The 16,323-nt window shown below is 34.9% G+C and overlaps 1 protein-coding gene across 3 annotated transcripts; it reads right to left on the reverse strand.

The window, feature by feature from the left end:
* Positions 1-3,104: 3,104 nt before the first annotated feature.
* On the reverse strand, positions 3,105-14,015 carry LOC114382671 (cell division cycle protein 27 homolog B-like). Of its 3 annotated transcripts, none has more exons than XM_028342241.1 (16): positions 13,804-14,015; positions 12,237-12,309; positions 11,942-12,051; positions 11,621-11,667; positions 10,172-10,269; positions 9,314-9,618; positions 8,910-9,065; positions 8,010-8,220; positions 6,855-7,003; positions 6,637-6,702; positions 5,340-5,459; positions 4,876-4,952; positions 4,401-4,520; positions 4,088-4,307; positions 3,689-3,970; positions 3,105-3,477 (listed from the first exon to the last, which is right to left on the reverse strand). In XM_028342241.1, exons 1-16 carry the CDS (start codon positions 13,906-13,908, stop codon positions 3,421-3,423), a joined length of 2,196 nt encoding a protein of 731 aa, XP_028198042.1. In that variant the 5' UTR covers positions 13,909-14,015; the 3' UTR covers positions 3,105-3,420. The 3 variants fall into 3 exon arrangements, with proteins under 3 accessions (XP_028198042.1, XP_028198041.1, XP_028198040.1); XM_028342240.1 differs by having other exon boundaries at positions 6,855-7,060; XM_028342239.1 differs by having other exon boundaries at positions 6,855-7,081.
* Positions 14,016-16,323: the final 2,308 nt, after the last annotated feature.

Genomic DNA, 16,323 nt, shown 5'->3' on the forward strand with positions numbered 1-16,323 from the left:
TGGAGGATTGTCTACGGATCGCTAAAGGTGTGACTGCGGATCGCAATGTATATATGCGGTCGCGACGAAGGCGGCGCATTGAAGACGCATGAAGAGTTATTTCAGTTACCTTGTTTTATATAATTTATGGTTTTATATGATTGAAGAACGTTAGTTGTTTAATTTTTATTTTTAATTTTAAATTAATAACAAATTTACATTATTATGTTTATCCTTTAGTAACCCTAATTAGTGAAACCAACTTAATTATTTAAGTAACACTAACAATGTGATTAGTGGATTCAATGTGACATAAAGACACTTAAGTAAATGTCAACATCTAATGAAACACATGTATATTATCATTTTAGATCACAAGCACACAAGTAAGTAAATGTTTAATCTTCATCTAAATCAACATATTATGTATTTAACCTTGACAAATTTGTATATTGTTGCATTCTACTAATATATGGTGTGGGTCACTGCTTTGCCTGATGATGACAATGTGTAGACCATAACAACGCTATTGGCGGTAACGGACAATGGTCCCTTAGAAATACCTGTTACATAAGAACATACACATTTAAAATACCATGGTGCAAATATTTTCACAATAATTACACAGAGAGGATGACTCATGCATTTACTTGAACAAAATGATCACCATACACATGACCTATACATATCACACGATGCACAGAAGAATCTGTTGGTGGTTGACTTCTAAGAGAAAAAAATGTCATGTTTTGTCTAAGTGAAAGAGAGACAAGGATCACATTATACCTTGATGCAATGGCATATCCCATGTCATTTATATTCATTCACTTGTCCATGGTAACCTACATGTAAAGTCAACAAATTGAATTTAGTTAATGCAAATTTAATCAAACAAAACGTAACATTAAAGTTGTATACTATACCATGGATAATCCATCAACAAGTAGGGATCGCTTTAATTCCTCAAATAGGTCTATACCACCAACCAAGTTTATATAGTCATCAAACCATTTTGTAAGTTCTTTAAGCAAATGGTTGTGCACCAATGACCATGAATCATCACCCATACCTAATAGGGCAGCAACTACACGATATTCACAGTTACCATCAGCTTTCACATCAACAATGTTTACAATGGAATCATGAATGCATGGATGAAATTGATCCAACATCGGCATGGTCCTTCTTTCAAATGGTTGCTCAGATGATGATGCACTATGTTTCACTGACAAATTACTATTCTGCACGGAATGTAATGCATCAACATACTCCCAGTACGAGGGATCAAGCTTTATAGATCTTTGTTGCTTGGTCATCAATCTCTTTTGAGCACCTTTTGTTTTCACCTTTTCTGGAGGAGCACACATAGAGTTTAGATCAGGGTAAGCAATTTCCCAAAATTTACTCTTCAAAGTAATTTTGCCACAAACATCAAGCTCTTCAAATCGCTTAGAAATGGTTTCTATCTCTTCGGTTATGCTTACTTGGGGCTCAGATAACCCTTAGTCTGAAAAACTTAGTCTCCGCCAAAACATATGGATTGTCTCAAGTGGTATGGTACCAACAACATATTTGGATAGCTCACATGCACATCGAAGATCGTGAGTAGTTCTCATCACACATCCACAACGAGAAGGGTTTTTGCCAACATAATGTACACGCTCAAACTCAGCAACAATATGATTTAAAGCATACCTTGATACCATGCCAAGTAGTCTCTTGTATAAGGTAACTTTAAACACATGTCCAATCACATGTGTACTTGACTCAAAAGATGCCTTAATTTGAGTGTGTTGTAGCGTGATCATGTTGTTCATGGCTTCCCAAACACTACATAGGTCTCCAAGGTTATTTTGTAGTAGTCTATTTAAGACCCAATGAGCATACTCAATCCTGCATATGAGATACACAACCAATAGAAGAAACACATTATTTTTTTATGCATTTAATCGTAAAACTTGACAACTTTACATATTTAAAAATTTCATACCTGTTAGTTGTTGTGTTTCCAAAATGCATGACCTTATTTGTCCAGGCTTTAACAAATCTTTCTTTGTGAGGAATGACTCATGTTTGGTTGACAGAGTCAACAAACATTAGCCATGGTGAACAAACAATTTCAAACTTCTTAAGGCACTCATCAAACTGTTGCTCAGAAGGACAATCCACTAAACTCTCACAGGCTTCCATTACATAATCTCATGCATTTCTTTGACCAACAATGGTTTTACACTTTTCCTTCACATTTTTTATCAATGTGAAACCGATACAACAAATTCAGAGACTCAAGGAATATAGTTTTCACCGTATTCATCAATGCTAGATCTCTGTCGATAACAATAACTCCAGAGAGTGCATCACGTCCGAGGAAAAGACCACGAAACCTTTGAAGAGCCCAAGCAACGTTATTCGAACGTTCTCCCTCCAAATAAGCAAAGGCAGCAGAGAATGTCATCCCTGTTGGTGTCACACCAACAATATCAAGTAACGACAGCCTATACCTATTTGTTTTGTAGGTATTGTCTATCAAAAATACTAAATTACATGCATTGGTTAATTTGACTACATCAGGATAACTCCAAAATATGTCACGCACAACATCTTCATCCTTTAATCTATGCCAATGAATATATTAGTCTCGTTCAAGAAGTGTCATTAGTTGTTGTATTTCAGTATTACTGTCTCTTATGGAAGAACTGCAAACATTTTTGACATTGTATATTTGTTTGATCGTTGTATAACTATTGTCATTGTACTCCTTCAACGTTAGAAAAATATTTCTGGATTTGACCATTGACTTTGTGGTTGCACAAAATAGTTTAAGCTCCATTCTTTTGTGGTTTTTGAAGGGAGAAATAAAAATAAAATGATTTTGCAAAAAAGATATTCATCATCATTTGGAAGGATCGAAGTTGAAAAATCATAAGAGAAATACTAGAAGCACACTTTCTAACACTTCACTATTAGTTAAAATTTATTGAATATAAAAAAATTGTGTAGGTTATACTCATTTAAAAAACCTTCCAACAATTTTGTAGTTTTCAATAACTTTTAACTTACATATAAGTGTTGCTAATACTCCACGTTATAAAATGAATTTGAGATGAAACATTTGACGCTACCAATGATTTAAACCAGAGATGATAGACTAAAGCATTGATTTATAGACAAATGAATAGATAAACTTATGGTACACCTATTTATCCCTAATGCAACTATTTGTACAAGTATAGGAGCTTCTCGGTACCTCTGTTACATCATCTCTAACCCTATTCGACTTTCCTACAAAACTGTGTGCAGTTCTAAAGTTTCGAAAATTAGATGGACTGATGATTGTTTGAACATTGAATGAATACTCACTCGAGCATTTGTGCTGCTTGTATACACAACTAGCCGGAAATCAAATCCTTATAATTCAAATCTTGCACTTCAAAGGTAGAGCTAAGAGTCATCTTCGTCTTGGAACTCATCAGGTATAATCAATTTCTCAACAGCAGCCTGTTTAAAAAATAAGAAGCTTCAAGTCACATAGGAAAATAAATAAATAATGACAGCAACCATAAGTTCCTACGTATACTATAGTGATCATACAAATTAACTAAACATTTACCAAACCAATCAAAAGAGCAGAAAGATCAGTTATTTGTAAAAACTGCTAACGATTTTAGAGCCAAAAAGGATTGTTGTAAAGCTGTTATAAGCCACTCACCTTAATCATAGCAGCATCTGTTATAGATGGTTTCAAATCCAAAGCAACACCATAATGAAACATTGCTCTCTCATGCATGTGACGCCTTCTATAGATATTGCCCATCAAAGCATAGACACTACTTTCACGAGGTTGCGCCTCTTTCAGCTCCTCAAGGACATCCAAAGCCTCGTCAATTCTTTCTAAGCTTACGAGTATGCTGGCTTTTTGATACATGGGAAGTGGATTTTTCTTATCTTCCAATATAGCCTTCTCCATTATGGCCAATGCTTCCCCGCTTCTCTGACAAATCACAGAAGCATAATTTCAGAACCCTGGATACAGAAACACGAGCAAAAGACAAATGCAATTGTAGTTTGTATATTGTACCACTACAACAAGTGGGACGAGATTATTAACCTTTAAAGCATGCAAAGCAGTTCCAAGGTATGACAATATAACAGAAGATCGTGGGTTGATTTGGTAGGCCATATGGAAATGATGTTCAGAGAACTCATACTTCTCTTGGCGAAGATATAGCATTCCAAGTCCATACCATGCGTTGTAGTGCCTTGAATCAACCCTGAGTGCACTATGGTAGCACTTAATCCCATTTTCAAAATCTTCTAGTGCAACATACCTGCAAAAAAAAAGTGTGAATCACGATCATAAAAAGTTGCCGAAAACTTGTGTGGACGCATGTGTATCATAAAAGAAAGACTAATGTTCATACTCATGTCCACAAAGGGTGTGTGCATATGCAAATCTGGGATTCAGTTGAACAGCTCGTTGAAAATTCTTCAGTGCAGTTTCATGATCTTTCTGTAGACTGTAGCAATTACCCATGGCACACCTGCCACAGTATTAAACAGAAAAGATAAACCAGGATAAGTGACAATGATTAAAATAGAACAGCGATATACAGCCCCGGGAGGGGGGGAATGTTCAACTCTCAAGCTTTCAACTTTCCAAAATAACATTCCTTTTGAGCAGCAAGATAATATTATCATCAGCTTCACAACCAAATCTAGTAAACCATAATATACATAAACCTTTAGTTTGCACACATATACAGGAAATGATACAGTTTTAAGCCATCTGAAAAGAAGACAGTAGTATGCAAAAAATTACCTCTAAGAAGAAATTTCAGTCCCAAAAATTGAAAATTGTTACACAGAGAATTACAATAAAGTTCAATGTAACACTACCAAGATTGAGGAGCTAAGCGATCAGTTGAAATCAGTTCCTGTGCCAGGTAACTTAGCTTCATATCTTCCTTTAAATGCTGCACCAGATATAAGTCAGTTCGTCATGTAGTAATCATTTAAAATTTTAAACTTTTAAGTGGGGGGAAGAAGCTAAAGAAATACAAGGATATTCTAGGTGTCACATATCAACATCCAGGATTTCTTTGTAAATTTGTAGATGACAACCATCAACAAAGGAAACATTTTCATAAATAGCATGTAGCATCATAGAAATCATAGCCTCAAACATATTCTAGGTGTAACATTAGCCTAGAAGCCCAAAACAAGAGCATTAAAATTCAAAACATGTTGATTAAGGCAATATCTTTTATCAAGAGATTTTGAATAGACCAAATGTGCAAGTCTGAAATGCAACAAAGAAACATAAATGGTTTGCTTTTTACAAAGAAAATATGTCAACTCACATAAAGGACTGTCGAGTGTATATCCATTCCTTCCAAACTATAAGGTGTAATCTGACGAGCACGACTAAAGGCACAATCAGCTTCTAAATAATCAACTAGCTCAAAGTATGCTTTCCCAACCTGCGTTAAAACATGTTCAAGTAAGGAGATTTCAAAGAGTTGAACTGATGAAACCAAATCCTAACACTAATCTGGAAGGGATAGCTTGTTTCTATTAGGCCAAGGCTATTTCTGTACAAGGAGGCATTGATTGGCCAAGTTCTATTAGGCAGTTATTTTGTGTTAATTGGGAACCTTCTGTTTTATGGTGAGTTTTAATATGTGGTGTGAGTGTGACAGATCTGTAGTATGCAGTTAAGATATCAGTTTGTTGGTACTTAACATAAAATTGAAAATTCAAGGAAAATCATTTATACTTTGTTATATATATATATATATATATATGTATGTATGTAGCTCCAAGATTTACAATATCTTGATACTTATCATAATTCATATGTGCCAATACTTGCTATTTTGTAAGCCCCTCCAAAAAAGAAAACTGGACACATAATTGTGTCATGTGTCCATGTCAGACATGTGCCTGGCATATATAAACTACAGCAAATAGTTATGTTTTCTTTATAGGTCAGTTTCACATCTCCTTGTTCTCTCCCACCAACAGACTTATTGTCAAAGACCAACCCTCTAAAAAGATTAACCTATCGTCTATCAGGACGAGGAAGCCTACTAAAAATTTGTATATTTACACAACCCCTCACACAAGGGTCTTCCAGGCTTGAAGCCTGAACAAGGCACAAGAAATGTGCTGAGATTTAATTTAGTCTCTGAAATTTAATTTAACTGAGTTTCTCTTGTTCTTTGTTTTTATTTCTGTATTTATAGTCTCATCAAAAGTTGAAAAAGTTGTGACTTACTTTACATCTTATTCATTGGATTAAGTCGTGAATGTAAAGATTGGTTATTAGTTATAAAATGGATACTGGACAGTGAGATTAATTTTGATTTGAGTTTAGAAGTTAGAACCTCAGCAACAAGACTTCATATACAGAAAAATACTATTTTTATTACTGAGGAAAGTGCAGTAGTGTAATTAAGGGGCAGACAAGATATCCATCAAACAAAGTGGGAAAAAAATAGGTACAATAAAGAACAAATTTCTATGTGCGCCAAACAAAATATTGGAATAAAACATCATGATTCATGAGCATGAATGCAATATATCTCTGTATCATTATTTATGTATGAAGAATCCCAATGAAAGACCAGAGAAAGCATGCCGAGCTACCAAAATTACCTGAGAAAGAACCCAGCCAGTGTTGTAATGCTTCTGTGGAAGTTTCAGATAGGTATCCAGAGCATCCTGCTCTACCATAAAAAGATATTAGGAAACAAATGCAACTGGGGACAAGGTATTTACCACATTTTATTTTTCCAATTTCAAATCCCTAATTACAATACATTAAAAAAATATAAATATTATCTGGATTTTCCCCTGAAAAATTTAATTAATACCTGGCACCTATATAAACAGGCAAGTCTATAGCCTTCACCAAGAACTCTTAGAAGGGTTAATATTTCTGAAGTGCCAGTGATGACCTTAGAACCACTTGTTACTTGCCCACCAATGTGAAAAGTTGCTGCTTCTTGCTCATAAGATTTGGCTTCAATGACAGGAGATGAACAAGAATTTATAGATGTACGATTTAAAGAAGAATCATCTGGAACATCATTACAAATTCCTAAAATTAAAGAAATGAAAAATATTAAGTATTTGAAACAAGGAAACTTTTAGGCAATAACCACCTTAAGAAAAAAAATGAATTAACCATGATCAACAATTGATATGCAAACCTTAAGGTTAATATAGTTCAGCATATTTATGTTGACAAGGATTACTATTACAATCTGGCTCACCAATTTAAATAATCAGAAATTAACAGTGTGTTTGGTCTAAAGGGATGAAACAAAGCTGAAAGGAGATGAAAGTGGTTGGGTAAGGATGTTTGGTGTGTGCGAAAGGCAGCTGAAAAGTTTTGAAAAATATGTCCTCATGCTTCAACTTTCATCGCAAATTGAGAAGAAAAGAGGTGAAAGTAGAGAGAAGGATGACAGTATGTGTAACAGAAGAGAGAGAGGAACGGAGTCTCACTTTCGGCATAAGCATAACCAATTATGCAAACATGCATTATCCCTCTCCCAGTCCCCCCCCCCCCCCCCTCAGACCCCTCCCCCTTAATAATAAATAAAAATAACATAAAATTATAATAATATATATATATATATATAATATTTTTTTCTTTTCTTTTCATATCTACGAAATTACTTTAATTCAAATCTTTCATCTCTTTCACGCCAATCAAACAACCTTACTTTCTACTCTCTTTCAAGTCTTTTCATTCCTCACACTTTCATCCCTCTCTACCAAACATAGGCTAAAGGAGCTAACAAGACCATCTATGATATGAATTTTCCTTCTGATATCTTTAGAAAGGCTATAGCATAGAAGAAAATTGACAAGAAATCTAACATCATCAGCTGGGGGAATGCAACTTGTACAAGTAAATGACTTCACAAACATTGCAATAAAACTATTTACGAAGGGAAACATTTCCATATAATATAATAAACTTATACAACAGAGTAATGAAATATATAAACATTCATCACCTTCATCAATGTTTTCATTGGCCCATGACTGCCCTTTACGAATTGCCATGGTACGAAATGCCATATGGTTTAGCTTTGAACCTCCCTTGTAAGAGTTATTGGTTCCATTTCCAGATACAACAGTTGAATTAGCATTTGTGTTTACACTTGAGTCACTAGAAAGTCGTGAACTACGCCGAGGACCAGAATCAGAAAACAATCTACCCGAAATCTGTAACAATACATATTTAGGGAAAAATGAATGGTAAACAAATGAGTGAATATAATATCATATAGTCTGGAAAAGTCAAGCACTCAACCCAGAGTACATATTATTACAATCATGCAAAACATTCTTCAAAAAAGCAAGTTACTCAACAGAATAAATGGTCAATTAATTCACATGTCATAATATGCAAAATATATTCAACTGTTCATCTTATGATGTATAGCACCAAGTAAAAATCCACAAAGAACAGAATGAAAAATAAACTATAGCTAAGCTGAGATGCTGAGGGTATGCCAAAAATTGAGTAACAATATTGCAAGCATATAAATGAGAATCAATGGTAATTGGTAACATGAAGGTAAACTCAGATACTCAGAAGAATATCATTATTAGATGGAATCAAAATTGATGTTCAATAATGTTGATAGAAAAAAGTGCCATTCCCATAATATAAGGGTCGCCGAGCTCAATGCATTGTAGATTGCCAGTTTTGATGTTAACAATCTGTACAAATCAATATCACTAATTACTTCCAAAAGAAGAAAAAGACAATCTATCCAATACTGCCATTGTTTACTCTAGATTAAGCCACGTAATCAAATGATCAAATCAATCTCCAATGAAAGAGAAAATGTCATACAGTTGACATGTTTATCTATTGACAAGAATGGAGGTTGATCAACAGAACCAACCTTTCGTAACTTTCCTTCACCCACAAACTTTCTTCGAGGGGCTTGAATAGGAGAGTTTACTGTTGACTTAGGAGAACTGTCAGTACTAAGTGTAGTAAGATTTTGGCCATTTGGCAGCACATTCCTACACAACGGCGGTGGAGCAACACTTGACAACTGCAAAGAACAAGAACAGAACATGTCATTCATTTGAAAAGGAAAAATGGACATCAAACACATATTGACAAAAGAACACACACACACATATATACATATATATTGTTGGAAAAAACCCAAGTTCCACATTGGCTAGAGATAGTACCAAGATAAAGTATATAAGGGAAACCCTCACCCTATGAGCTAGCCTTAAGGATTTTAGAATTGGGTTATCCGGTTACGCATACACAATATAGAACTACAGTCACCTGTGCAACCATTGGAGATGGGGTGTTATAATATGACATGTTAGATGAACTGCTATTAATAGGTTGACCAGCAGCTCCTCCTAAAATAGATGCTCCATGATGATATGTAGCAATATCCTTGAGACTTTGCATTTGTTTGAGTTGCCTTGGACTCGCTTCTTCAGACATACAAGGTCTTGCGGCAACTTCATTACTATGTTCAGGTGACATATGTGAGTTTGGAGAGGTTGAACAATTCAGGTATTGCTTTTGTAAGCAAAAAGCTGCTGCTTCACCAAAAACTACAGTTGCTTCTTCAGCAGCACCTAGATATTTAGAAAACAGTGAAATGATAATATTGATGAATGAGCATAAGAAAACAATATAATATATATTAGAAAAATGAAACAGTCATTTAATTACACCAACTCTAATTTTGCATTGGTTTCCTGGCATATGTATGCTTTCTGTTGAGTCAGATGACAGATTCAGTATTTGGTATAGCCATAAGCACTTAAGTAAGAATAACAAATGCCAAGCAAAAAAAAAAAAAGTAAGAATAACAAATGCTTTTTCTAGTGCTCATTACTGTTATGTTTTTTCATCTATCACATGTGCAAACCACAATAAACTATGTATGATGCTCCATTACCAAAACAAAATGTTTAAACAATAAGTGCCCATAACCATACCATACAGTTTAAAATGTTTGCTTTGCTTTAGGTAGCTTTCTTATTTGATCAAAGCTAAAAATAACCTCATCCAAATGGGAAACAGACACTTAACAACTTAGCAAGCAGCCATTTAAACTAATAGGTTTTGCCATTTGCTTCATCAAGTATATTCGGTGTAGAATTAAGTGAAATCATCTCACATTACCTAATATACACAACTCCTCATATGCAGCCCACATAAGAGGATCCATTGACAGTGCCTGCTTGAAATGTTGTATGGCATTTTTCCTTCTGTCAGTGCATCTGAAAAGGCAGAATAATTATTAAAGGAAATATAGAAGGATGAATATAGATATGAAAATAGCACGAACTAATTACAAGTTAAAGCAAAGACAGGTGTTTAAAGACAATTCAATGGAAATCAGTTCAAGGAACACAATGGACCAAATATTCATTAAGCACAATACCAAATACTTAATGGGAATCAACCACCAAATGACAACCAAGGGACTGTGAGGTGAACATGCAAGAGATTTGGCAAAGGGATGTGCTAATAGAGAAAAGTGAGATTATCACAAAATGTTATAGAATCCTTCACGAAATTCTAGAGCAAAATCAATCCAAATAAAGTTTAGGCTGCTTAGCAAAAATAGTTTGTACAGAACTGGTTATAAAATTCAAGGATTGAAATCACGCCTTGTTGTCTACTTAAAATGTGTTAACAATATGCCTTCTCCAATTCTCAATAGATTCTTCTTGGAGTTGTCCATCCTTCACAGAGAAGATAGGTTACAAAAACCAAAACACTTCACTACAACTTACTAACATTTCCAAGGCATAGTTATCAAATCTTGGACAGCAGCGCAAAGCAGCCAACCCCAAAAACGTTATAATGGTATAGCACATAGTGGGAGGCTAATTTCAATAATTTTGATATACAGATTAAATAATTTATATTTATATATTATATGCATATAAATGCTCAAAAATTTAAAAAAATACTGAAAAATCATTACATATTCATAATTAACAATAAAAGGTCTAGGTAGGAAACAAACAAAATTCAATAGACATTCATATTTCAAATATAAGAAATCTTAAAAATTTGATAAAAACAGAGGTAGGGTGTTGCATAGAGAAAAAACAGAGAAGGATGAGGGTTCAAATATGGGTGCATGCAAAAATACAAACAATGAGGGATTTTTTTAATTCTAAAAAGGGGGCGGAAATTTCAACTTATCCCCTAGCACCCCCAAAAGAAATGTTCCTGTTTTTTTACGGAGAAAATGGGGATTTTTGGAAAAGCCTCATTCTAGTGCCACTATAGTATGGCAACGAGCACTATTTTGGTCGCGACTGCAGCAGCCACTATGGTCTCTAATCAAAATTACTAAAAATTGTAGCAACTCACAGCTGCTCTGCACTGCTATACTGCTATAGCATCCTATTCATAACTATAATCTAGGGAAGGTCGTATAAGTACAACTCTTCTTAGCCTCTTGTACATTCCACTAAGAGGTGAGAAGAGGTAAACTAATTTGGTGTCGGTCATTGTTAAATGTTTGCATGTATGCATAATGTGATCTATGCCAAATAATATATTTTTTTGGGAGGGGGGACTGGTCAATCATTGATGAGAAGACAGTTCAGTTACCTGTAAATGAGCCCTAATAGATAATGACCAGCTGCACCGTTTGGAACCTACATAGTAAGAAAAACAAAATTAACAAAATCATTCATCTGCCAAAACATGCAGCAACAAACAATAATAAAAACAACTAGAAACAGAGAGGATGTCAGAACTTATGTGATAAATGAACCAATAATAGCAAACTAGACTAGAAATAAGCAAAATAAGAATGATAGAAAATTTAAAATTGTTTGGGAAATAAAATATGGCCACCTATATATTTTTATGATTTAATAATTGGGAGATAATCATTAATAAGAATACATACTAAATTGCGTTTTATACCTCTGCACCAGGCTCATCGGCAGGACGTAATGCAGCTTCAGCTTCGCTAAGAAGATCCATATGAAAGCAAGATATCGCAAACAAGTACCGAGATTGAGCCATTTGGGTTCCTTCAAGCAATAAAGACAAAAAATAACGAGAGTCAACTGTCAAGCAATATAATAAGAGGCATTGTTACAAAATAATAGCAACCAAAGGAAATAAAACATTCTTTAAAAAGCTAATAAAAGGGGTAGGAAAGGAAGTGTGATATTAAAAAAAAATAGGACATAAATAATTAAGGCCAAAAACATACCCTTTAAGATATGGTATGCACAATAAGCTTGATTGCTCTGCAAATAACAGCCAGCTAACAATTGCAAGTTTGTCTGTATAAAACAAACATAATTATCAAACACTGACTAAGAAAGTACAAAAGATGTCCTTTAGCAATTGACATTCACTTAATAAATGGCCAAATAAAGGGTGCAAACCAATTTGATAAGTAATAAAATTAGCAGTGTTATAACAGTACAAAATTGTTGATTAGGCACATTCCAATACAAGTATCAGAGGCACATTCAAAACACATGTATCTTAGGTACAAGTACAACAAATATGGAGGATACATTATCCATATTATTAATTCAGAAAGATAATGCCAAAATTTATAACAATAATAAATTAATAATAAAACATATCACAATAGTGAAGCTTAAATATGGACATTTTCTTTCTAAGAGATCTGTGTGATTCACATTTTTCGTAAATGACTATAATTAATGTTGGTTGCGTTATGTCTTGAGCAACAAGGGTGTTTCTTTATCAACAGAACAAAACACCATGTAATCCTAAGCCTTAAAAATCTGCAAAAACAGCTTCATGTTGAAACTTCTGACCGAATAATCGCCTACACCTAACAGACTTGGCATTTGAGGAATTGTCAATCGTTTGACCGAGTCCTATGGGTAAACCGACCGATGTCCCACCCATAACTGTCCGAGGAAGCAGCCGACTGGGCCCATCCTTGGTCTTGCGGCTGATCTATACTAACAGAACCAATATGATGTTATGGTCTATGAAACCCTTGTGCGAAAACACTAGACGGCCACAAAGAATTTGGGGGCACCGGGCCTTGGTGGCCAATATAACGGTGTCTAGAACTTTAGCAGGAAACTAGCAAAGGCACAATTGGCACCACCCCCGAAAATGGTGGGAACAGTTAACAGAGAACACACTCGTTAAATAGGCATCACCAACCTAGGTCACACCAAGTCGCACATTATGGAGCTCACCGGACACTTGAGTTCATACTGAACTTTAGGAGTATTTGACAAGTGTGTTCTCTAGCATCAACAAAAGTAATGCCAAAATTTCTAGAACTAGGCTATAACTCCAAGTATCCCTTTCAGTGGTTCAGCACAAACAAACTTCAATTTTCAAAACCGGAAAAATCACCATCCACAGTTTATCGCTTCAAAACAAAAGAAACCTATCAAAGACACTCAAGGAAACTCCAAACCTCAATTCACTCACTCAAACAATTAACCCAACATGAAAACAAAACCGAATCCAAATCACTCAAAGCAAACAACACTCCATCGAGAAACTTCAACACAGGAATCGAATCAAACAGCTACCGATACCCTAACCAGAAGACATCGATCACAAAGGTAACACGGCGAAAGAGCGCGCCGGGAAACGTAAATTAAAAAAAAAAAAAGGAAAAACAATTTAAATTCCTGAAGCTCGTAGGCTTTAGTAACTAAATTTCTTCTCCGGTTAGGTTTTCTTCGATTATCTGAGAAACCAAACAGAGATTATAAAAAAATAAAAGAAAATTTTCAATGTGAGTGTTGAAAAAGAGAAGAAGAAAAAAACACCTCGGAGGGAAACTGAGCACAGAGACGCTGCGAGATGAAGATGGCATTGGAGTGCATGAAATGGCGAAGACTCTTCTGCGCGCAATCTACGAGTATTGCTTCCATGGCTCTCTCTCTCGTAACGTTCGTTTTTTTTTTTTTCTTCACTCAGAGAAAAGCAGGAACTGAACTGAACGAACACAAGAGTGACTGAGTGGGGGGTTTTTTGGGTTTCAGGTTTTTCTATTCTTTATTTGGTTTGGTTCAAATTGGGAGCGGCACGTGTGCACCTCTCGTTTTTGAAATTCGGTCACGTGACATGGCATCGCTCAATGCGGTGCGTTTTGCGGAATGACGCGCCGTTGGTATCACTGTCAACTGTGGAAAGTGCGGGTTGGACGGATAATGGTGGCTGGAGAAATTCTATAAGCAGATTCCTAATCATCAATGAGAACAAAAAGAAAAGAAAAAAATGAATAAATAATAAACCTGGTCCACAAACCACAACGTCACAAAGGAGAGTTTCACAAGGTTAATAATCAAAATGAGATATATCGTTAATATAATATTTTTTTTTATTCATTGCATTCGTCGCTTTTTATCTCTCATTATTCAACTTTTTTTTTCTATACATATTATATGTACATTTAATTTTCATATCAAATATCCGATTGCATATTTAGATTAATTTGTTTTATTTATTAACTTACTCTATTGCCAAAAATATTGAGCTTGAAAAGTAAATGTTTTATGTTACAACTTACCTTATGTCAGGACGACAAAAAAAAAACACTTGGTCTCCTAAGGAGAAAATGAGTGAGAGACGTCATCAATATTTATTCGAGAAAAATGTTAAAAAAATTTAGAAAAGGTTTGGGAATTTTGAAAAGAATGATTCGGAAGTTGTTTACGCATACGGAAGGTATTAACACCTCGCGCTTTCATCACAAGAGACAATAACCGGGTGTGCAATACGACTTCAAAATCATTTATTTTGTTTTTTTTATTATTATTTTTTTCGAATCTATAAGGGTGTTGTCCTTACTCCTATGTATCCCCAGGTGCAATGAGAAAATCAGACCTATTTAGTTCTTTAAGTAAGAATGTTCATGTTTTTTTAAAAGATTTATTTTAATTGCAAACAAAGAGTCGTTAAGACGTTGGATCTTGAAACGACGTTTTAATTTTTGAAAAGCAGAGAGAATCGTTAAGGTTTTGGACTTTAAAACGATCTCAAGTGATATTTGACGAAAAGATGTTTGGTTATGAATTGATTTTTTCATTTTGGTTTTGTTTATTGCCTTCGGTCTCACTAAAAAAACCAATTTCATGACACTAGTGATCGACTAAAATTAAGCCTTACGAATAAGACGAAATTATCAACAATAAAGGGGAGAAGATAAATACACACACAATATCACAGAGGACCCATAAGGGTACATAGATTACATTCAACTCTTAAGAAAAACTAACCGACTGTTGCATGAGGTACAAAGGGTGAGAGCGGTTGCGATTCGGCAACGCCTCAACTTTGCTTCTTTTCTTCTTCTCTTTCTCTTTTTGTGTTTCTTCCTCTCCTTCTTCTATTCTCCACCCCTAAACTTCTTCCCCTACATGGCTATTTATAGAAAAATCCATTTGGTGTAGGGGGAGCTTGCCCAAGCGAGCTGCTTGCTTAGGGCTAAAGGTATTAACTCGCCTAGGCAAGTGACTTGCTTAGGTTTGAAGCTTCTTCTTGGCCGGGGTGAGCCAGATGCTAGCTTGGGTGAGTTTAGGTCCAAAAAATTCTTGAAAATGACCATTTTTTCCCTTTCTTTGTGGCTTATTGTTTCTAGATCTGACAAACAACCATCAAACCTTGAGCGACCCCCTTGGCCTTGCGCTGTAACCAGTGCCAACCACCGTAATTCGATTAGCAATTATCAAAACATGATATCCAAATGATAAAAGTATTATACCCGGATGAAATTAGGGTTTGACAGTTGTCCTTCTTTACTTATCTTTTATTAAAAATAAAATATAAGTAAAGATAATGATATTAATTTCATTCGAGCGATTGGGCTATTCAAAACCGGATGCCAGAGAAAACAAAAAATAATGAAACTAATAAAACAGAAGACATTTGAAGTCTTTGAAAGCATAAAAATAGAAGACATTGAAGTCTTGTAAAGCATAAAACAGAAGACATTGAAGTCGTTTGAAAAGCATAAAAGTAAAAGACATTGAGGTCTTTGAAAAGCATAAAAGCAGAAGACATTGAAGCTAGTCTTGTAAAGCGTAAAAAACAAAATACATTGAAGTCTTTGAAAAGCATAAAAGCAAAAGAAATTGAAGTCTTTGAAAAACATAAAAGTAGGGGACATTGAGTCCTATGAAAACATAAAGGCGAGAACGTTGAGTCTTACGAAAGCATAAAGACAGAGGATGTTGAATCCTATGGAAACATAAAGACGAGGATGTTGAGTTCTATGGAAATATAAAGACAGAGGATGTTGAGTCTTATGAAAAATAAATGCGAGGACAATGAGTCCTATGGAAACA

This window comes from Glycine soja, chromosome 13, assembly GCF_004193775.1.
Source record: "Glycine soja cultivar W05 chromosome 13, ASM419377v2, whole genome shotgun sequence".
In the NCBI taxonomy this organism is placed as follows: domain Eukaryota; kingdom Viridiplantae; phylum Streptophyta; class Magnoliopsida; order Fabales; family Fabaceae; genus Glycine; species Glycine soja.

What these genes read in the sequence shown, in the direction of transcription:
- LOC114382671 (XM_028342239.1), bottom strand. Translation starts at nt 13,908, where the DNA reads ATGGAAGCAATACTCGTAGATTGCGCGCAGAAGAGTCTTCGCCATTTC. An exon ending in GTGAAGGAAAGTTACGAAAG is followed by an intron (nt 8,221 to 8,909) that starts GTTGGTTCTGTT and finishes GTATTGTTACAG; the next exon opens with ATTTCGGGTAGATTGTTTTC. An exon ending in CAATGAAAACATTGATGAAG is followed by an intron (nt 7,082 to 8,009) that starts GTGATGAATGTT and finishes CTTTAATTTTAG; the next exon opens with GAATTTGTAATGATGTTCCA.